Genomic DNA, 23,846 nt, shown 5'->3' with positions numbered 1-23,846 from the left:
TTAACAGTAAGAGACAATGCCCCAACTCCTGCCTCGCCTCCCCCTTCTACAATTCTTCTGCTCCTTATATGCAATTAGGACAAAGATAATAGCATCTTTGTCATCTTATTTCTGAGATCAAATCACCACATGGATAATATAATAAATATCCTCTATCAAATATTATAGCATGACATCACATTTCATAATTTATATACCAGCATTAACTAAATATTGGTGACACCTCTTGACAACCGTCCAACAGGAAGGCGTGTCTACACAGAAAACAAAAGATCAAGTACTACTATTGACGTTAGCTAATCTGCCCATACCCCTTCAAGTCTATAATGGAATCTTCTTAACCTCTTTTTAGGCCAGTCTATATCTGCCTGAAGGGTAGCAAGGCTAGTATTCTGTGTAGTTATTAGCAGGGTTTAAGATATTTGTTAATTAAGTAGGAAGGTCCAAGAGCTGTAACAGAGACGATGTCAAACGACTGCTTGTCTTTGAGTGTCTGACAGTGAGAGATCGACTAATGCCTTGGTTTCACATCTATATAATGTGATAACATGTAGGAATGGATTGCAAAGGTCGACTGAAGTCAGCATCAATAGAAAAACCTTTCTGTTTGAAAGGAGGATGGCTAGAAACAACTGATTGGATAAGTTAGTGTTATCATGATAAAGTTTATAAAGTTAATTAAAGAAATCTCTGGACCTGTATTAACAATGAAGATTATTTTTTGTTTGAAAAATCAAAAAACCAAAATGTGACTATGTAACCTAGTTAATTTAAATAGAATACAATTGCTAATGAGATCCCCAGCCAGTGCAGGTCAACATGACTGTTCTATCAGATAGGTACTACAACTTAATGAATTCAAGACACAATGAAAATCAAGCCCAAGAACATAACCTATAGGAAAAGTTAAATCACAGACAAGAGATGAGTGTAAAAGACAAAAATGCCTCAACATCATGTATCAAAGTAGAATAGAATGAAAAAGGACCCCCCACTCTCCCATCCATGTCAAGGTGGGACAATACTGAGAAGAGATCTACTTAACAAACCTGAGATAATCTCTCTGTCAAAAAGCTCTAACAAACCTTTCCATTCATATTCTACTTTTTTTTAGGACTCACCACCGACTTCCACAGTTGTAGATTTGTTTACACAGCATTTTTTTTGGAGAACACTTTTGTTTATAATCCAATAAGAAAGTCCATTAGAGACTGGCTTAATGACAGCCAGTGATTGGCTGACTTCACAAAACATCAACTTTTAGTAACAAACTGCCAAAACCTCAGGATTCTAGCAATGTTTTCATTTCTAATTTTAGTACAACCTGGATTATATCCCAAATCTTTATCAGGGATTTAAATAATATGTGTATTTCAACCAATACTTTATTATCAAATTGACATGTACCCTTGTTGCAGGTCGACACCTTACCTCAGGCCAATATGACACGACTAAATAGGCCTTATAACGGGACCTGTGTGGAAAAGCAAATTGAAAATGTGAAATATAAAAGATAGATAATCATGAAGCATTTCCTTGAACAGACCAACAGGTTTGGGTGACTTACCCTTGGGTTCCAGGACACTCCTGTGGTATGGTGGGTCTTAATGTAGCCCTGGAGCTCTTTGAACATGGCATTCCAACTCTTCACCCAGTCAACATGGGTCTGGTCCCTATGGAAACAAGGGCAGATAATTTATAATATGTTTAATAAAGTTCAAAGGTCAATCAGCATTGGTCTGGTCCCTATGGAAACAAGGGCAGATAACTCATTATATGTTTAACTAAATTCAAATGTCTTTTGTAAATCATAAGGTCAAAAGCCAGTCAAAAAAGGTCAAAATCCTACAAAAAAGGGGAGGTAACTAATAATAAAAGATAAGATCCAAGATCAGTCAAAATAGTTCTTAACAGTGAAATGCATTTTGAAGATCTTCCTCAAAGTCATCCACAATATCACAGACCAGTACATTTCTCCAATTCCTTAATAAACACCATGACTATATTACTAGAGGAAATTCAATCTTTTTTTTCTTGCAAAAAGGTGATGTAAAAAATTTCTACCCTGTAATGCACTTCTCTCTCTTAAATCAGTGCTGTAAAAGCAGATTAGCATTAGGGCATCGTGAATTCCTGAACCTAATGTACTAAATAACAACAAAGTTTAAAACACATATGGACATCTACCATTTTTTATTTCCATAATCATCCACATCATCATTTCCCAAACAATAAACCTACATTAAAACACTTAGCCATCTAACTCTCGAATCGCCCAACTTAAAATCTTGCCTCTTTTTTTGAGACATAAAATACAGGAAATGTGACTGATGTTAATATATTTAACACGGACAACATGTTCATAACACTTCCGTGTGTATTCTCCTTTAACATGAACATGTGGTTCAAATCTTTAATGAAATAACTCTCTTGTTGAAAAAATGGTAAAGAATGCTACAAGCTATCTATAATCATTTCCACAATTCTTTGTTATACTTCAACTCTATTGAGTTATATGGGGAAATATATTATCAACACAACTTCAAAATCGCAAAAATCCCCTGAAATTTCTCCGTGAACATCTATGTGTTTTAAGGTTTAATTTCACATTTGTTGGAGTTGAAATGCTACTTTCGCTTCAGAAGCATCAAGATTTGCGTTGAAGATGAGCTTTAATGCTGTTCTTGTTAACAACAAAATTACGGAAATAATGCACAAGTTAATGTGATCTACCTGTGGTGAGTTTTACAGTTACGAGTCTACTCAACCTAGCTCTTTGATCGGTTTAACCTCCTTTAAAGCCAGGGTTGTTTAAAGACATATCAGTTTTGTTGGTGGGGGAAAGCCAGAGTATCCGGTAAAAAACCATTGACATGGGGTCAGTACCTGGCATTTGCACCACAATTAGGTTCTATCTCCAAACCCAGTCCAAATACCTTTTCCCAAATTACCTCCCTTTACGACCAGCTTTTGGGAAACTAAAGCACTAGGATAGTTATAATTGTTAACAGGAGTAAAATATATATATGTGTAGGCCATCACAGGTTACAAAGCATATGTAAGCTCAAACGGCAGAGCATCTGGTTGGTGTTCAGACGTCCTGGGTTCAAATCCTTGTCTGGCTGCTCCATATTTTCCTCTCCTGTTCATGTATTGGTAGCCAACATAATACTCACTGTGGTGGTATAAATGTCGTGAGAGACTTTGAGGGTGAATATAGCTGGACTGTATTGGGTTGATCATTGGTGATCACATGGAACAATTTTGGCTTGTGCTCAGAGGTTCTGGGTTGGAACCCCCCCCCCCCCCCCCCCCCCCCCCTCAGATAGGCCGCTGCATTTTCCCTCTTCTGTTTACAAATGACCTTGACAATTGTCTAGTGACCTTGTTGTGAACTTGTTTGTTTGTTTTTGTTTGTCCTATTAACAGCCAGGAGGTTAATCATTTAGGAGTGATATATCCGACTGACATCTGATTAAAATATCAAAAGGAAGAGAAACTTTTTAAAACTCCACGATGTGCATGGTTCCATTTTTTTATCTGGCCCGATTCTGACAAATCTTCCAAGGTTACCAGACTGTTCATCACATTTTACAATAGCTCACCATGCCTTTGTTTTTACTGTAGTTTTGTTGAAACATGTTCTCAGCTGTCCCCCTCTACTCCTTCTCTTTCAACTTGGAAATCCTGAGAGATCCTCACAACTGTTTGATTCAATTTTAAGGAGAATGAATAATATAATCTGTATATAAGCTATCTTTTGTTTCACTGTAGAAAAAGTTAACACCATTTTGTTGTGTGGGAAACCTGTAATAAAGTACAACAGGTGATAGGCAATGTGTCACTACACAGAGAGACAGACCCGGGGGATCTAGGGGTGTGTCAAGTCACAGGATTAGAGGGACATATCTAATTTGAGGGGAGGAGTGTTTTCTGGAGGGGAAAGGTTGTGGTAGGGGGCTAAGGGTTATATAGGGGGACATTGAGGGTAGCAGGAGACTTGAGGTCTGGCATAGGGATATAGGATATGGAAGGGGGAAAAACCTTGAAAGGGAAAGGTTGTTGTAGGGGAGGGGGCTGTATGGTTCAAGAGGGGGAGGCTGTATGGCTCATGGGGGAAGGGAGTGTTAAAGTTTGAGGAAAGGGGTTATAATGGTTCAATATGGAGACATTTTTTGATGGAAGGGTGGTTCTGGTAGGGGATTACAACAGCTAGGATACAGCTCTATGAGGGGAATACCCATGCAACTGAGATGCGTAGGTGGGTGGGGGGGTTCTAGTAAAGAGGTACAGGATTTTACCCGGGAGTTACCTCTCAGGGAGGTTCAGATAGGTTAATACATGGGTCTTCAAACATTGGAGAGAAGTTCTATCATGGAATATATCTTAATTCTGGGGAGGAGACAACACTTGTAGACTTGGAGGAGGGAATAGGATTGTTTGGGGGGCAAGGGATGGTACAAGATATTTTACTAGGGCAGGGAAGGTTCTGAAACACAATAAGGTTCTTTCCCTCAAATAATAAATGATACTATGAATTCTATTTCAGTTGTAGAACAACTACATAACTATGTATTATTTAAAGACTTTCCATCCTTTTATTGTTGTTTCTAATAAATCAGCGGATATCAGGGAACTAACTACTTTTACTCCACAACATATCAATGGAACCGATTAACTTAGCTCCTTCTCGCTATCTCTAAGTGACTTTTACGCTAATGATTGAAGTGGCGAATCCTTGTTACAACAAAGGGGTGCCGCGGATTTAAGTAGAAGAAAATTGTTTGAATTCGTTTCCAGTTGAGACCGATTCTGCCTACTAGCAATGACTGCCAGATGAAATTACAAGCATAGTTATTTATGTTTTCAAAAGCATTGTCAAAATACAAATTTCAAAATTAGAAGCATATTGAGAAAATTGCCGCAGAACTTGTTTGTTCTGACTTCTCACTAATTCTTTGACAGATATCTGTATAGATTCTGAAGAAGAGTTGAAAATTCAAAATTGAAACCATATTTTAACAAAAAAAATGAAAAAATGATAATTCTATGTTTTACAGCGTACCTACGGTGAGTGCTTAAACTGGGAGCATACCTTTATAATAAACTTACAGAGAACCTGTCGAGATTGTTTTACTAAGAAATCATCTCTTTTTCTCTGTCACACTGCTGGATTTGAAATTTCCACATAGTTAGGATATAGTTTATGATGGGTAGCAGATGTTTTCAGCGTAATGCACATTTAAACCGAGCTGTTTTTTCTGTTTGTTGTAAGTTTTTTCAGGTTTAAATTTAATCAATCCGCCTGTTTGTGTCGGTGTGAAGCTGTTATCTGCTGGTTCGCGGGATCGTTTCCTCACCTGGAAGCATGCTTTCTAACCCATTTTTACCATATAGTGAAGTGGGAGTAACACACACAGAGTAATCTCTCCGTCAGAATATCATACAAAAATTCCACGGTTCTGAATTCTCCATATCAACACCACAAACAATATTCCTGTCCAACATCATCAAAATGTTTGCTTGCTATGATGATGTATTCCAAGCCTAACTTGATCATCAAAATGTTTGCTTGCTATGATGATTTATTCCATGGCTAACTTTTTACCTAAGTTACAATCAGAGACAATGAGAAAGTCCTTCAGCTACTCTGGAGCTGTATCTTGGAATAATCTTCCACTTGATATAACAGACTCCACATCCCTTGTAACTTTTCAGCAAAAGTTAAGAAATTATTTACTATCAAACTTGATAATTTAAATGCATTATTAACTTACATAGTGCTTAATATATGTTACCTTTATCAAAACAGTTCCGATTATTTGGTTTAAGGAATGTACTATATATAGTATATATGAAACAGTAATGTATGTGTTTCATTTCATTTGTGTTTTTCCACTGTATTGTATATAGATTGTTATAATATGCATGTGATGTATATTTTGATGATTTATGTCAATTTTGTTTGTGTTTACATAATGAGGGCCACATGGAAGATTAGCTCCATGCTAAATATGCCACCCTCAATAAATAAAGTATTATTATCATTATCATCATCAAAATGTTTGCTTCTTCTATCATGGTCTCATATCGTCACCATATGTGGAGAAGCATCAAAGTGACTCAGATCATATTTGGCGATATGAAAGAAATTTCTTTTGTGAAGTAAGCTGCGTAAAGAAATTTTAATGCAAAGTAACATCAACAACAAAGAGAAACAAAATGGTATCAAAACAAGAAAATATATATCTCTTTCTGCAAAATGTTCACTTTATATCTAAATAGGGGAAACTCAAATGTTCTGTAACATATAGTGTTGTTTATCATTTCAAGTTAATGAGATTTTTACTGTGTATCTGTCCACAACACTAGAAAACTACTATAAGAAACAGGCTGGTCTGTGCTGTATATTTGTCTCAATGGGCAAAAAACTTCATTAATATATTACCATTCATAACAATATTGTAATAAAACTTGGAATCACTAAGAGGCTTTTTGAGTTTCAGGTTTATGAATTATCTTTTTAAAATGTATTGTCTATCTGTAGAAGGTGATAACAACTAATTACAGGCAGATGTTGGCCATAGCCTAGATGGATTTGAATAGCTCACAATATGATGATTGTAAAGTAAAACAAAACTTTCTCAACAAAAAAAGCTTTAGACTTTTATTACTATTGGACTAGGAATATCAGACTTTCATTTGTTTGAAATGTTAATTAAGCCCATACTCTGTACACCATGGTTGTTTCTGGATCAAATCTGTGTTGGTATTTGAGATTTATATGTAAAAGCAGTGTAGAAATAGCCGACATAGCTTAGCAAAGCAAATCCATCATCTGCTGATTGGACAGTTCCTTATCTTTCAAATAATGGATTTTTCTTTCTTTTGGAACACAAAAATTCAAATTACAAGGCCACTCAAGTTTACGAGTCAAAGTCTTTAACCTCTGACAGCCATCGACTAGTTTCGTTAACATGTGACTCCAATACAAGGTTGAAGTATTTCCTCATGTCAAGCTTCTAAAGCACACTGACCATAAACTCTTCAAAGTCACTTAAATGTTTGAAGAACTGGCATGTATTTGTAATATTGTAATTTGGAGGCGGAACCTACAAGATAATGCCGCTGGAATCCAAGTGAGCTTGCTGTCAGCTCCCCTCAAATTGAAATACTTTTTATCACCCTGTCATTTTGACAGATTTAAGTATTTTTTAGCGAGGAAATTTTAAACAAGATTTTTGCAAATTCATTTTGACAGATTCAAGTTTTTTTTTGTGGTGTTAGGAAACCTTAACCTTGTTTCTACCGACAAGTTGAATTTAGTGTTTGACAGAAGTTTTGTAATTTCTCTCCTTTGTAATGGGGAAGTATTTCGCCGACGGCTAACGTCACGATAAACAGCTCTGACTTCGGTAACAACATGATTTATCTGCCCCTTGTTAGAGAGAACCTGCTGTTGTAAAGTCAGTAATATCTAGTCCTTGAAAACCGCTGTTCAGGAGCGTTGAATTTAACACATGACTATCACAGAGAAATGGTACAGATCATAGATGTATTCAGGATGTTACAAGAAATTCTAAAACACCCTTTAGCAGTCTTTTATTATTTATGGTAGTCATGTATCATTTTACTATTAGTGGTTATGATTATGTATGATTGATCAAAGGTCAAGGTCATTATTCAATTAGTATGACATTGGTTCAAAGAGAATATCAAAGTTCAAGGTCAGAAATGGATCATTACGTTGGTCGGAGAAAATATCATAGGTCAAGATCAGAAATGTAGTAGGACATTGGTCAGAGAGAATATTTAAGGTCAAGGTCAGAAATGTATCATGACATTGGCCAGAGAGAATATCTAAGGTCAAGGACAGAAATTTAGTATGAAAATGTTCAGAGAAAATATCATAGGTCAAGGTCATAATGAAAGACATACCTGGGTGTGACCTTGGGAAAGTTTAAACTGTTAGGTGTTTAAGTTTAGGATAAATGGTACTTACTTATCCTTGAATTCCTTGAGGATGCGGTTGGAGTAGAACATTCCGGCGTCGATGAATTCCTTGACGTACGGACCAGGAGTAGGGGACTAAAACAATATGTAATGATTTTAATATAGGAATTCATATTGAATGGGACTGAGGCACGATAGAATCTTATCAGCTATCAAGGTTAAACCAATTAAATCTAAAACAATTTTTATTTTTCTGGTATGTTAGTTGAAGTAATTCTATTTACTACATTAAAGATGCTCCACCGCCGACAGAGCATAAATGACATTTGGACAATAATTGGTGTTTAATCGTGTATATATATGCCTAATTGAAACAAAAAGTAACATAAAATAATTTGTTTCGCCTTTGGTGCATGCGCAATCAGTACTTCATTCCATATAGGATATAGTGCCATGGAATTTTTTCGGGATGGAATTAATTATTTTTCATATTTTTAATTTTGATTAAAATTAAAAGCTCAAACTTTTGAACGGTGGTAATGGTGTAAAGTAAGTAACTTTTGTAACTGAAGAAAAATACGAAATCGTCTCCTCCTGTTTTTGATAGTGAAAAAATACCATTTGTCAGCGGTAGAGCATCATTAAATGTCTAGAATTATGAAATGGCTTTGGACAACCAAACAAGTGAGGAAGATCAATTCTTGTGAAGATTTATTCTTGTGAGATATGCTTCTGTCAAATAAATATTGGAGGTTTATAACTAAACAAGTTATAATGACATACAATAAGCACTTAAATGTTTGACTTACCACGGACACCCAGCCGAAGCCCGGGATGGACTCACTAATGGTGGACAGGTGGTTAAAGAAGGGGCTCTGTCTCTTACTCTCACGGAGCTCCTGTGTAACAAACAGAATTAAGGATTAACTTCTTACTGTGTTAAGTTTATGAGATGATAAACCCAATGGAGCATGAGGTAAATTGCGAAAAATTTTACCGACATTCAGAAAATAAATGTGTTTTATTGTATATCTCCGATTGTCTCGTACATATGTTATTTGTAAACATTGACACGTGATTTTGTGGAATGTCAAAGAAGTCCGCCAATGTTTACAGGTATTCATACATGTACACACCAAAATTGGTCACGTTCTGCAATCAAGTTATTGGGAAACAAACAGATCTGCCCCAGCATTGTTTATCGATACAGAAACAGTGGCAATTTTAAATATCAAGATGTAACCATTGTCATATCATTACACAAGAGGCCCATGGGCCTTAATGGCCATCTGACTATTGGCACAATACAACATCTCAAAGAATACAGTAGTGGCAAACAATTAAGGCAATACAAAAGAACTCTTTCATTAGAAGTTCAGGCTCTGATATATTTGATGATGAATGAATGTCCCTTGATCCTCACCATGCTACAAGTCCAATATCAGGTCTCTAGGCCTCTTGGTTATTTACAAAAAGTTGTTTTAAGATTTTAGCCTATTTGACCCCTGTGACCTTGAATGAAGGTCAAGGTCATTCATTTGAACAAACTTGGTAGCCATTCATCCCAGCATGTCACAGGCCCAATATCAGTACCCTGGGCTTTCTGGTTCTTGAGAAGAAGTCGGTATAAGATTCATCCCAGCATGTCATAGCTCTGATATTCATAAGAAGTCGTTTAGATATTTTGCCTTTTTGATCCCTGTGATCTGGAAATGAAGGTCAAGGTCCTTCATTTGAACAAAATTGGTAGACATTCATCCCAACATGCTACAGGCCAAATATCAATACCCTGGGCCTTTCGGTTAATGAGAAGAAGTTGTTTGAATTAAAAGTTTACACATGACCATTGTCACATGACAGTATTGTTGTCATATTTCACCAAACATGACCATTGTCACATGACAGTATTGTTGTCACACCAAACATGACCATTGTCACATGACAGTATTGTTGTCATATTTCACCAAACATGACCATTGTCACAAGGCCAGTTTTTGTCAAAGTATTTACTAGATCTATTTAAACCACAATGAACTAAACAAAGTCATGAGCATTTGAGTCAAGCACTTTCCAGATGAAAGTGTCTATATTTTTAGCTAAGGAATGTTCAGATACAAAATATAACTTATTTATTTTAACATGGCTGAGAATTATATGAAATGAGTGCAAAAATCAACCAAGAGTTATTTCCCTTCTAACATAAAAACACAAAACCTTTGTAAAATTATTTTACTCTTACCATGGTTAAAACTCATAAAGCAGGGAGATGACTACGTATATATTAAAGTTGATGGTGAGATCGTGACGGTAATTTGCCTGCTGCTTCTGCCTCGTCAATGCACATAAAACTACTGCATGTTGGGCATTCAGTTATTACTTAAAATTAAAGCTATTTGAAGGAGTGAGCGACCTTAAACTATTGCACACACAAACTCTATTAATATGATTTTGTACCCAACATAAAATGGATTAAAACCATTACACTTCAAAGTGATTTATCATGGAACAATCATTCAATCCACATTTTATTTTTAAACCAGCGACATTATAAGCTGCGCGGAGAACTTTCATTACCATCTGAATTTTAATATCCGTGAAATGGTGCTATTTTACACTATTTATACCAGGATAATGTCTGTAATCACCTTTTAAATCAATATCTTTTAATTGTTTTCAAATCTTTAGCATGCCAAAAGTATAAACACTCAGTAAACAGGGCGTTGGTATCATGTTATGGTAATATCAATTTGACAGGTCTCTGTTACAACATACAGGAAACCAAAAACAGTTGAAACTTATTAACTTAAAACAAATATAAAGATCCGGTTGAATTTGAAGGATTTTGTTGTTTTCTCCAAACTGTTCAGCTTATATTCCAAATTTTCAAATACACTAACTTAATTATTTTAACACTTACCACGGTCGGTGCAGATTCAAGATACTGTTATTAGCAACAACACAGAATCTCTTATACAAACCTGATATAAAGGACACCTGTCTATAAAGAACACCCGTCTATAGTGACAAACTCATCAACCCCATTTGACCTCTGTATAGAGCACACCTGTCTATAAAGAACATTTTGATATGTCCCTATCATGTCCTTTATAGACAGGTACAACTGTATTTTGTTTTTGAGTTAACACAGGGCCTTGTAGCATTTTGACTTACCATGATTTCTTGAATCCCCTGTGATGTGGGCTGTAGAAGCTTGGCCAATAAAGCCTGAAATAAATTTATTACAAATTAAAAACAAGATTTTTAAAATGGAGATTTTCAAGGTTTACAACTATAATTATTATGGATACAATGAAGTCTATTCCAATTTCCCAGAATTCATTATTTTCAATCACAAAGTCAAAATAATTTTTCAAAAGTAGAAACTCAAATAACTTAAATTCAATACCCATAACACAAACAAGAGCAGATAACTCTACTTCATTAAAGGCCCGGTCCCACTGAAGAGCGGATTAATTACGGATGAATTTAGTTTACAAATTTTGGCCGTTCGTTGTCATCCACAACAAAATTGCTAAAAATAACAAATTTTCAAGTTTAAAATATGGATATATTAATAACATTCTGCAAAATTATTACGAACAAATGCGGATATTTCACAAATACAAGCGAATACGATAACGGATGCTCTTCTGTAAGGTGTACAATCGGTAAGATTATCCAACAATATTTACAGTTTGCACCGACATGGACTTAATAACCATGCTTTCTAGTATTATCATTATCAATGTATTATTATGATAGAACAACACGTGCGGTGATTGTATTGTTACGGGAATAGTCGCTGGCATAGCAACGTGAGGTCATGACCCCACTTTTGGCGGGAACATATGAATGACTCGATTCCAATCAGCTGTTCAATCAAATTTGTTGACGATGACGGGAGAAAAAAAAATATGGGTATTTTGATGAAAAATATGCAACTGCCGCATAATTAAATAAAAAAATAATATTCATTTACTTGAAAAACTGTAAATATAAGGAATAGATGTTTATTTTGTTGAGGTTATGAGGGTATAATGATAATGGAGCACAAAATAAGCATCTATTCCTTAAATGCCTATACGTAACAAACAATTATGAATATATAACGCATATATTGAGGAAACAGATCAGAAGTATTGCAATTGTTACGGAAATATTACGAATGTACTAATAATGCATTGCACAAATGCAGCAGAAAGAACGGTTGTATTGTGCATGTATGGCATCTGAATTACGGAGGTAAAACAAGCGCTCGAGCCTTTCGGTATCGCTTTTCACAACAACACGACTGCAACAAATTAAAGATAAGCAAGCTGCAACTTTCATCCTACCTCTTCCAGATACAAAGAAGGTCCAGTCTGTTTCAAATTCAAATCAAAGCAGACAACTTTTTCTTTTCTGTCTTTGAAACAATTTCATGAATTGAACAAGTAGATTAATATGTTGTTGGATACTATTGTTATGCTGCATTGGTATTACTGCAGATGACCCATTATTACACCTGTACTTTTCAACGGACAGGAAATAATAGACAAATATGTCGATTTTTGCCATATTTATACCGTAGTTTTGGTTTACCCAACATGTTTGTAATACATTCGCAAATTATTCTCAAATCAAATGCAAAACAGACACAATACAAACACTGAACTCAATATGTATTCGCTACAAATTATTTTGATTCGTGATATCAACGTGATAGGTACGCTATACATTTGTTTTACACACTGTCCCAGTTCGCTTTAAAGCCGCAAAACGCAGTCAGTTGCGGATATCAACGAATAACAGCGGATATACAGCGCATATAATTAGCATGTATTGAGTATATATCGCGTACGAATAGCGTATCTAATGCGAATGATTTCCGCAATCAAAATTTTGTGTAGTTCAAAAATCCTGGGAACGGAAAAACACGCCATTGCAGATAATTGCGGACGTGTGCAGATGTTGGGCGACAGATACAAGTACGATTTACGAATATTGCGTATGCTCAGCGAATATCAGCCAATTTTGTGCCAATACATTTGCAAATCTTCCTAAACACCAGTGGGACCGGGCCTTAAGGCCTTATAACACGAGTACAAATGTAAATTTGTATAGAAAGTCATTGCAGGAAACTGGTCAAGTATACAAGTATATTAGGTAGTGGTTAACAACCATAAAACCAAAGAATGTCCAAATACTCTAATTGAGCAAAGTAAGAATAAAAAAATCTTGGCTGAGCATAAAATATCTTTGTAAAAACCATTCATAAGTGGGATTGATTTCAATTGAAACAGTAAATACAAGAACAGATTTATCACACACTCCCCCCCCCCCCCCCCACACACACACACACACACACAAAACGAGGCTGGTGATTAAATTATCCTGAACAGCCTCTTCCTTTCATGATATTTTATATCAATTATATACAAAATGAATAGGAAATAGTAAAAACTTAATCTGTCATAAATCAAAATTATGAATGATTGTGATTTGAACCTGGTGGTGGATGTACCTCATAACTATCATACACACATCTGTATGTAAAACTTAAAACACCTGAAAATTCCGTAATAAAACTCACAAGAATCTATGATCACATGACCCAGATTTTACGACAGCAGTCATCAAAATGCCGCGGACGCTGATTTGCAACAGCCACTAACATGATATAACGTGTTTTACACACAAAAAAAGTTTATTTAGTATTTTACAAACAGTAACTAGACCATAAAAAATCTTCAAAAAAATAATAAAGACATTTTTTGTACACTTTTGAAAGTCCAACGAGAGCCATATAAAATAGACGATACTACAATTCTCATCCATTTCTTTGTCTTAAGTGAAGGAGATATATTTTAAGCATGTCAAATCTTTTGAAATTGTGGAAAATCAGTTTTCAGTGTACCTTTATACCACTCACATGGGTATTCTTCAAAGAACTACATCATGGCTAAATATTTCAACTGTTACATTTTAATAATTTTTATAAAGCAGAAGTTCAAAATTCAAAACAAGAAATGATTCAAAAATTTACATTGGGCATTTCATGACTTATTATTTTTATTTTATTGGAATCTTCAAAGAAATTTGCACAGAAACATACTCTCTGAGGCATGAATCCCTATGGGAAGTTATCTACAAATATGAATAAATTCAGCAAAATCGACATTGCACACATCTATATAATAAATCTGAATAGGGCACCTGTTCAATTACTAGTGGACCGATATTAATTACCTTTTGACACTATAACAGTAAACAGACTGTTCTCTATATTTTCTGTCTATTTCTACCATTGAACTGCCAGTTATTGTCCTGATAGAACTTTCACAATATAGGGCACTTACAAGTTCTGACAGTCTTACCTTTTAAACCTAATTTTGATGGTAATTACACCACGAGTCAGTACTGACCTAGAACAAAGCTAATTACCTCCCCTTACAGGTGTCACTCATTTCCTGTGACAGACGAAATGACTTGTTGGGTGGAGCTATCGGAAATCTGTTATTTCCATTCATGATCTGCATAAGGTGTCACTCATGATGAAAAGGTTTAGATGAACAGAGATGAAAGTTGAAAATTTTAACTAAGGCTGAAATTAACTTCTTTGTGGGATTCTATATGGGAATATATATGTAACAGGTAGCTTTCTTCTGAAAGCAAAAATAGCTGAAATCAGCCAAATGGCTGAGGATTTTCATCTCTGGATGAAAAAAGTCACAATGAAGATGAAGATGAAAATCGTTTACCTGGTCTGTAGGTGCCTTACACTTTGAGGCCAAGTTGAGGAAGTCTCTCTTGGCACTGGCTGTCTTGGTGACAACATCACACTGAAAATACAACACAAGTCATTTAAAACAAAGCTATGAGCATTGTATCCGGTTTTATAGTATCAAACAGTCATGACAGGGGCACTTAGGAACGATCTATCTATGAAGTTGCAACAACAGGGGTGATGAGTTCACATGTGTTTTGGGAGCCTGGGGTATGTTCCAGTTGAGGCATTATATTATGAACACAGTAGTAGTCACACAATAAAGGCAACTATTATCTTGGTCCCAGTAAATCTAAGGTGGTCATAATCATGGTAATGGTAATATTGTACATTACAATACCATGAAATGTAATAACACAATCCTTTAAAAATTTTGGCTTCTAATCTAATGGCTACCAACTAAGTGATGAAGAAAATTTCATTTTTCATTTTTTTGTGAAATTTTTTCAATCATTAAGCTATTAATGACATTTGAAGAAGTTGACATTCGAACTTATTGACCCTTATATATTGTAACTGTGGTATAACCAACCTGGTCTATTTATAATACATTATCAATTTTGCAAAATAACTTACAGTTGATAATAATTACACTTTGCATGACCTTACAAGTAGTTTTTCTCTCTTTAAATTGATTTTTAACTAAAAAAGACGACAGACACCGTTATTTTAGTCTGCTACAAATCTATGTCCAATAGTTCAAATGATTGAACAAGTCTTTTTCAATTAGAGGAGAAACTTAACCCGCAATAGTCTTTGACTTTAAAAAACAATTAAGATGATTATCTCCCTTTTGTGTTGATTTCTCACCCCTAGGATAATAATGGACTTGCCAAATACAAGGTAAAGACAAAGTAAGGAAGCATCCAATTTGTTTCTTTAGGGGTTGAAGGTAAAATAATATACAAAGGTTAATTTCACTTGTTTATTTTTAGTGTGAAAGGGTTAAAATAGGTAGAATATTATAACAGTCAAGATGACACACAGAAAGTGTTTTCCAAAAAAGAATAATTTAGCAGAGAAAATTATTTGTGAAAAGACTTTGACCAGACAGTACCTGTTGAAAGGCAATTAAATATCACTTACTGAGGAAAAGTAAAATATTTGTCTGTGCTAAATTGATTCAGCCCAGACATTTCTCCGGGTGATTTACGCTCTTACAAACCATGATACTGATCTATGTGATGTGAATCTAAGCTTGATGTTACAATGGGTTTACAATTGAAAAGAAAACAATAGTAGAATCTCAAGTCTGATACCAACTGGTACAAAAAACATTGTATAGAAGAAATATTGTGAGTGGTAATAAGATAAATAACAAGACAATGCTAGATATGGAGGCTATTCAACATCGTGATGCATTTTCAATTTTAATTGTTATATCGGTCAAATTCTGTCACCGAAAAATGCAGAAATATGATCCCCTAGTTGTCAGTGAAATGATTATGGATGGTCGTAGTCAACAACAAATAATACAATACACGGAGAGTAGGACGAACCTAAATCATCAGGGTATTATGGGAGAACACACATACTGGGTATAGATAAACGGACAACACAAACTTGCTGCAGAATTACAAAAAGAAAATAAATATTTACCAGGTAAATCCCATGACCTTAAATGAAATCTAATTTGATGTTAAATCAATTTGAATTCATTTTAAAGATGACGAGAGGTGAATACGGCTTTTGTCAATAAACAGTTGGTAAGGTCTTATAAACTACCATACAGAATTCATCCAAGTTTTCATGACACTTTTGACATGCTGAAATTTATCAAAGCCTAATACTCCCCTCAATCTATTTCTACAAAAGGAATATATTTATGACTAATGGGTCTATATTTTTCATTTCTAAAATTGAGACTGACATTCAATATAATCCTGTCTAGCCAAATTTCACCGTGTTTCAATGTCACCAGTACTAATAGAGAATTAAAGTTTTCCTAAATCTAGAACCCAAATTTTCTAAAATTGAAGAGCTGAAACTACTCTTTAAATTGCTTTAACATCACATGAGATGTGATCTTAGCTCAATGGATTTCTAGATTTTAAATCAGTTTATGTATTGCATGCCTAATGATCTAACTTCAACAGAACAGACTGGCCCCTTTCTCAAACTACTTTGACACCACCACAACATCCTTACAGCATCAAATCCAGATTTGGCATATCTTACATATATGGACTGAAAAATGCTGATGACAGCAACTTATTATATAAGTTACTTTCAATTATTGCATGTAAATTCACAAATATAGTCGTTCAATTTACCAGTATTACAATAAGGTTTAAAATGTCTACAAGGAACTCAATATGTGCCTGTTGTAAAAGCTATATATTAGACATCTGGAAAATTCATAGAAAACTTCATCAGAGTCGTCGGAACAGGAAGTAAATTTTACTGTCAATACAAGAACCTGTAATGTATCTGGAAACAAATTTATTCTCGATATCTGAAGGAATCAGTTGACGTAATAGATCTGTACAGTTACAAGGACCAGCGAGTCCGATGATCAGGTTTGGACAGAATCCATGCGTTGTAATGAGTTATTGATCGGAAATATTCCTATCAGATACACATCCAACTATTTATGTTGATCTGCAACCACAATAGCGAAGATAATTTATACCAAGTTTGAAAATAAACATTTATTGTCTAAAGTTAACACTGATTTCAATCGGGAATAAAAATTACAGTACACATGTGTTTTAGAAATCACTATACAGATATAGGGGAGATCTGGTGCATTCTGTTCTCTAGCTGAATCTTTATCTTCAACATTATCATCACATCAAGAATATCTATCGTTCAAAACTTGATAAGCACCCCATACCTATAAACACCCATCTTTTGCAAAGGGTCATTTAAATGTATCCAGGTACATATCTGAAAATGGTCTACAAGCAAGTTGTCTTTATACAGAGGTAATCACTAAAGCAGGTTCTACTATATTAATGAAGAAGAGAATGCTTACTCTTTAGAAACACATGGTTCTATCGTCTATTTTTAATATTATATGATTAATCTCCAAAAAATTCTATATGTTATATATCTGCTTCACTTTTGAGTTTTGACAATGGTTATACTTTCACCAAGTAGTTATTATTTTCCTTTACATAATAGAGGCCGAGCGGTTTTAGTTATTTCAATAAGTTTTCCACCTCTGGGGCCATGAGTTTGAATCCCATGAGAGGCAGGGGCCAGGTATGTATGACAGCTGGTCAGTAGTTTTTATCCAGGTACTCCGGCTTTCCTTCACCTCCTTAACCCCACATGTCCTTAAATGACCTAGTCTGTTAATGGGACGTGAAGTCAAACTACTGTACTATGAACATTAAGTCATTCAAGTTGTACTCCATATACCAAAGCTAGCCTAAAGGCTGACTGAACTCCACATACCAAAGCTAGCCTAAAGGCTGACTGAACTCCACATACCAAAGCTAGCCTAAAGGCTGACTGAACTCCACATACCAAAGCTAGCCTAAAGGCTGACTGAACTCCACATACCAAAGCTAGCCTAAAGGCTGACTGAACTCCACATACCAAAGCTAGCCTAAAGGCTGACTGAACTCCACATACCAAAGCTAGCCTAAAGGCTGACTGAACTCCACATACCAAAGCTAGCCTAAAGGCTGACTGAACTCCACATACCAAAGCTAGCCTAAAGGCTGACTGAAAGAGGGAAAGTACATGTGTACTCGCTCAACTGTGTTTAAAGAATAATTCCATTTATCTAATATTGCCACAAAAAATACTTGAGAGCATGTCTTTTAAACAAAAGTGAACGTTTCAAAATCTTTGAAAACCTCAATAAGGTAGTAAGTGTATTGTGAACCTTTATCTAGGGGAATGTGCCTTTCACTAGCTGACTTAATGATCCCGAGGGTAATTAACACCTTTAGATCTAAACACAACCTCGCACGAGAAATAACGAGTTTAAAGCACAAAAAAGTTAAAACTACGGTTTTGAAATGTAGTCACCCTGAAACTATTCCGTAAACAATTGGCCTTTGTGATATTTGTTAACGAGGGATGATACAGGTAGTGACAGGTGATCACAGCTGGGAGGTCTACAAATCAGACACGTCGACGGGATTCGATGAATTATCAGGATATAGTTTATAGATATAATGATACACGATTGATCCTGATGTAAGTCCATAAATCCTGTAAAAATTCAGACTCGGCTGAACTGCAAAACTCCTGGGTGGGCCTTTTATTAGATACAGTGAAAAGTATTATTGGTACAAATTTCATGTTTATTTATGTTGCCATATTTTTACAGACACGCACAATTTTTAGACATGCAAAAATTTTGTTATCAGCTCAAAAGAAATCAAATGGACTTATACTTCGTAATACGCTAACAAGACCCTAGGTACCATCAAGGGTCAAGGGTCACCATGCATCAGCAAGACGTCAAAGGTTAGGAAGTACAAGACATTTTTCAACGGTCAAAATTCACTAACGAAAAGATGGTGACAAAATTCAAAGGTCACCAAGTCCAAGATACTGACAATTATCAGGGTTCAGAACATGACTTTTACAAAGGTCAAATTTCACTATGAACTAGACATTATGTGAGAGTCTGTGAATACTGACACAGGTCAAAGGTCAAAATTTACTGTACATGGAAAACTTACCACTGTTTTGACATCTCCTCCAATCTTAGCACTAAGGGACTGGAACTTTGCGAATTCTCCCTTCAACAAGTCGTCAAAGGCTTGGACATATGGAGCTACCACATCTGGGGAAAACAAAATACAAAGTCGCTCATTACATATTGTCTATACACTTCAACTTGGCCATTACAAAGTAACAAATAGAGGCAACCAATGATTATCGTTTAGGTCAACACAAGGTCATTCATGAGAGGTCAACAAAGGTCACCAAATGTCTACATAAAGTCATTCATGAAAGGTCACCTAAGGCCACACTAGATCAACAAAAGGTCATTTATTAGGAGTCATCAAAGGTCACCAAATGTCTACACAAGGTCATTCATGAGAGGTCATCTGAGGTCACTATAGATCAATAAAAGGTCATTCATTAATTAGGTAATCAAAGATCACTTTTTAATAAGTCTCATTCCACAACTCTTTCACAATAATTGATTTCCAAAGAAATTCCAGATGAATTTATAATTAGTTTACATTCCCTTACTCTCTTTCCTTTAAATCGAAGTTGAGGTCAAATGTTTTCAAGAAAAAATCTTAATTATGTAATAAATCGAGTTTTTCTTTTTAAAAATTGACTCTCCGCAAAAAAAGAAAATATATGAAAAAACCCCAGATTTTGAACCATGATGTTTTCTGTGGATAAATTGGTATAATGATTTGAGATACTGTATAAGCTATATAGGGAGAGGTAGGGAGCAAACTTCTGTTTTAATCGTAAAAACATTTCTTCAGGAGATGTCTGAAATTCCTCCGGCAGACAGACGGCTGTGTTCACCCTTTAACTAGTGTAGACTAGTTAAAATATTTCACCAAATCCTCTTGACAGATTCAAAACGGTGTGAAAATCATCATTATAAAGCTATATAGTACAGTCTTCAAAAACAATCCGAACATGTAAATAGCAACATTTACATCGCCATAGCAACATTTATAACACCAAATCATGTGAAAGTCATTTCCGTAAAAAAATTTATTCATAACAGACTTGTGCCAAGAGTGAGTTAAAGTTTTATTATGATAGTAACATTCCTGGCTTTCATTAGGTATATCCCTATTGACTAGATATATCTATTATAAAGGCCTAAACAGTGCCTTGTTTTAGGGATTAATCAGTATTAAATTCAAATCAAGGTTCTTTGAGGAATAGAGCAATCAAAAAGAAGAAGAGAAAAGAAAGAACAAAGACAAGAAGAGAGAAATGAGGTCCAGTTGATGAATACACTGATGAAAGGTTAACAGGAATGAGTTGAAAGATGGAACTAAAATTTGGTTATACTGAATTGGAAGTAATGAAGAGAAGCTTAGAAAACAAGACAAGGGCAAAGACAGACAAAACAAGAGATCCCAGAGGGATCTTGGCGCCCACCAAAGAATGATCTATGTCTGACAACAGAAAGAGGGATCTTTTCCCTGCTTTTCAAACTTTTACTACATACTATATATGAACCTTGAGAAAGATCTTTTCAGTACTTTCTGAGATATGTAGCAGTAACAAACTTCAATTATCAAAATTCAAGATGGCTACCTGTCGATCATCTTGCTGACCGATCTGTCCCAAAATGCAATATGCACAACTAGGGTCGTAGGAGAACCTACATATAAAATTTGAGAAAGATTCCTTCAGTACTTTCTGGGAAATAGTGTTAACAAACTTTAACTATCAAAATCCAAGATGGCCGCCAGTCGGCTATCTTGTTGACCGATCACACTCCCAAAATGCAATATGCACAACTAGGGTTCAAGGGGAACATGCATATGAAATTTGAGAGAGATCCCTTCAGTACTTTCTGAGAAATAGCGGTAACAAACTTTAACTATCAAAATCCAAGATGGCCGTCAGTCGGTCGGCCATCTTGTTGACTGATTGGTCCCAAAATGCAATATGCACAACTAGGGCCCTAGGGGAACCTATATATGAAATTTGAGAAAGATCCCTTCAGTACTTTCTGGGAAATAGCGGTAACAAACTTTAACTATCAAAATCCAAGATGGCCGCCGGTCGGCCATCATTGTTGACCGATTGGTCCCAAAATGCAATATGCACAACTAGGGCCCTAGGAGAACCAACATATGATATTTGAGAAAGATCCCTTAAGTACTTTCTGAGAAATAGCGGTAACAAACTTTAACTATCAAAATCCAAGATGGCCGCCAGTCGGCCATCTTGTTGACCGATCTGTCCCAAAATGCAATATGCACAACTAGGGCCCTAGGAGAACCAACATATGAAATTTGAGAAAGATCCCTTCAAAACTTTCTGAGAAATAGCGGTAACAAACTTTAACTATCAAAATCCAAGATGGCCGCCAGTCGACCATTTTGTTGACCGATTGGTCCCAAAATGCAATATGCACAACTAGGGCCCTAGGAGAACCAACATATGAAATTTGAGAAAGATCCCTTCAAAACTTTCTGAGAAATAGCGGTAACAAACTTTAACTATCAAAATCCAAGATGGCCGCCAGTCGGCCATCTTGTTGACCGATTGGTCCCAAAATGCAATATGCACAACTAGGGCCCTAGGAGAACCAACATATGAAATTTGAGAAAGATCCCTTCAAAACTTTCTGAGAAATAGCGGTAACAAACTTTAACTATCAAAATCCAAGATGGCCGCCAGTCGGCCATCTTGTTGACCGATTGGTCCCAAAATGCAATATGCACAACTAGGGCCCTAGGGGAACCTACATGTGAAATTTGAGACAGATCCCTTCAGTACTTTCTGAGAAATAGCGGTAACAAACTTTAACTATCAAAATCCAAGATGGCCGCCAGTCGGCCATCTTGTTGACCGATTGGTCCCAAAATGCAATATGCACAACTAGGGCCCTAGGGGAACCTACATGTGAAATTTGAGAAAGCTCCCTTCTGTACTTTCTGAGAAATAGCGGTAACAAGAATTGTTAACGGACGGACGGACGGACGGACGGACGGACGGACGGAAGGACGGACGGACGACGGACCACGGACGAAAGGCGATTTGAATAGCCCACCATCTGATGATGGTGGGCTAAAAATGATTGAAAAATAAAATACACAAAAAGGAGTTAGAACAAAGAAATTAATAAAAGAGAATGAATAGAATATCTAGATATGTGAAAGTAATAAAATGAAAATAACAATTTAAAAAGGATAGACAGATATTTAAAAGAGAAATCAGGAAAGTACAAAGGGTTTTACAATGTAAAGGTGAAACAAAAATGAGATGAAGAGAACTAATAATGAAAGATAATAATAATACAGTATTACAGATGACAAAAGGAAATCAATGAAGAAAGAAAGATAGACAGAAAGAATATGACTGCGGAGGAAGTGAGTAAACACCTTACAAGCTGTAATGATTAGGATAGAAAGAAAGGCTTTATTAAATCCAGGCCATTAGGACCAAGGAATCAACTGTTACCCAGGCTATAAGGATGGTGGAATCAACTGTTACCAAGGCTATAAGGATGGTGAAATCAACTGTTACCCAGGCTATAAGGACGGTGGAATCAACTGTTACCCAGGCCATAAGACTGTTACCCAGGCCATAAGACTGTTACCCAGGCTATAAGGATGGTGGAATCAACTGTTACCCAGGCTATAAGGACGGTGAAATCAACTGTTACCCAGGCCATAAGGACGGTGGAATCAACTGTTACCCAGGCCATAAGACTGTTACCCAGGCCATAAGGACAGTGGAATCAACTGTTACCCAGGCCATTAGGACAAAGGAATCAACTGTTACCCAGGCCATAAGACTGTTACCCAGGCCATAAGGACAGTGGAATCAACTGTTACCCAGGCCATAAGGACGGTGGAATCAACTGTTACCCAGGCCATTAGGACCAAGGAATCAACTGTTACCCAGGCCATAAGGACTGTGGAATCAACTGTTACCCAGGCCATAAGGACGGTGGAATCAACTGTTACCTAGGCCATAAGACTGTTACCCAGGCCATAAGACTGTTACCCAGGCCATAAGGACGGTGGAATCACCTGTTACCTAGGCCATAAAGACGGTGGAATCAACTGTTACCCAGGCCATAAGGATGGTGGAATCGACTGTTACCCAGGCCATAAGGACGGTGGAATCAACTGTTACCCAGGCCATAAGGATGGTGGAATCAACTGTTACCCAGGCCATAAGACTGTTACCCAGGCCATAAGGACGGTGGAATCACCTGTTACCTAGGCCATAAAGACGGTGGAATCAACTGTTACCCAGGCCATAAGGATGGTGGAATCGACTGTTACCCAGGCCATCAGGACGGTGGATATTTACTGTAGGTCACTGGTGTTAATGTTTAACTACATATTAATGCTACTTTAATTCAATGTCAAATGTACTTTACAGAAATATTGAAGATATGGAAGGGCTTCACCAAACATCAAATGCATGTGCGTCGCATGTCGCATCACAGCCAACATGCCACACAAAGTAAAACCACACAGACACGAGAAAA

At 36.1% G+C, this 23,846-nt stretch overlaps 1 protein-coding gene across 1 annotated transcript in view; it reads right to left on the bottom strand.

Moving 5' to 3' along the window:
- The window catches only part of LOC138309031 (adenylyl cyclase-associated protein 1-like), a 93,682-nt gene that overhangs the window by 51,791 nt on the left and 18,045 nt on the right, over nt 1-23,846 (bottom strand). The window contains exons 2-7 of the mRNA XM_069250132.1: nt 19,366-19,469; nt 14,694-14,774; nt 11,125-11,178; nt 8,763-8,852; nt 8,003-8,088; nt 1,568-1,673 (exon numbers count right to left, since the gene is read on the bottom strand). Coding sequence (XP_069106233.1) covers nt 1,568-1,673; nt 8,003-8,088; nt 8,763-8,852; nt 11,125-11,178; nt 14,694-14,774; nt 19,366-19,469 — 521 coding nt within the window. The remainder of the gene's footprint in view (nt 1-1,567; nt 1,674-8,002; nt 8,089-8,762; nt 8,853-11,124; nt 11,179-14,693; nt 14,775-19,365; nt 19,470-23,846) is intronic.

Source organism: Argopecten irradians, chromosome 15, assembly GCF_041381155.1.
Source record: "Argopecten irradians isolate NY chromosome 15, Ai_NY, whole genome shotgun sequence".
Taxonomy (NCBI): domain Eukaryota; kingdom Metazoa; phylum Mollusca; class Bivalvia; order Pectinida; family Pectinidae; genus Argopecten; species Argopecten irradians.
The sequence above is the reverse complement of the archived record's forward strand: the minus strand, read 5'-3'. Positions and strand labels throughout refer to the sequence as shown.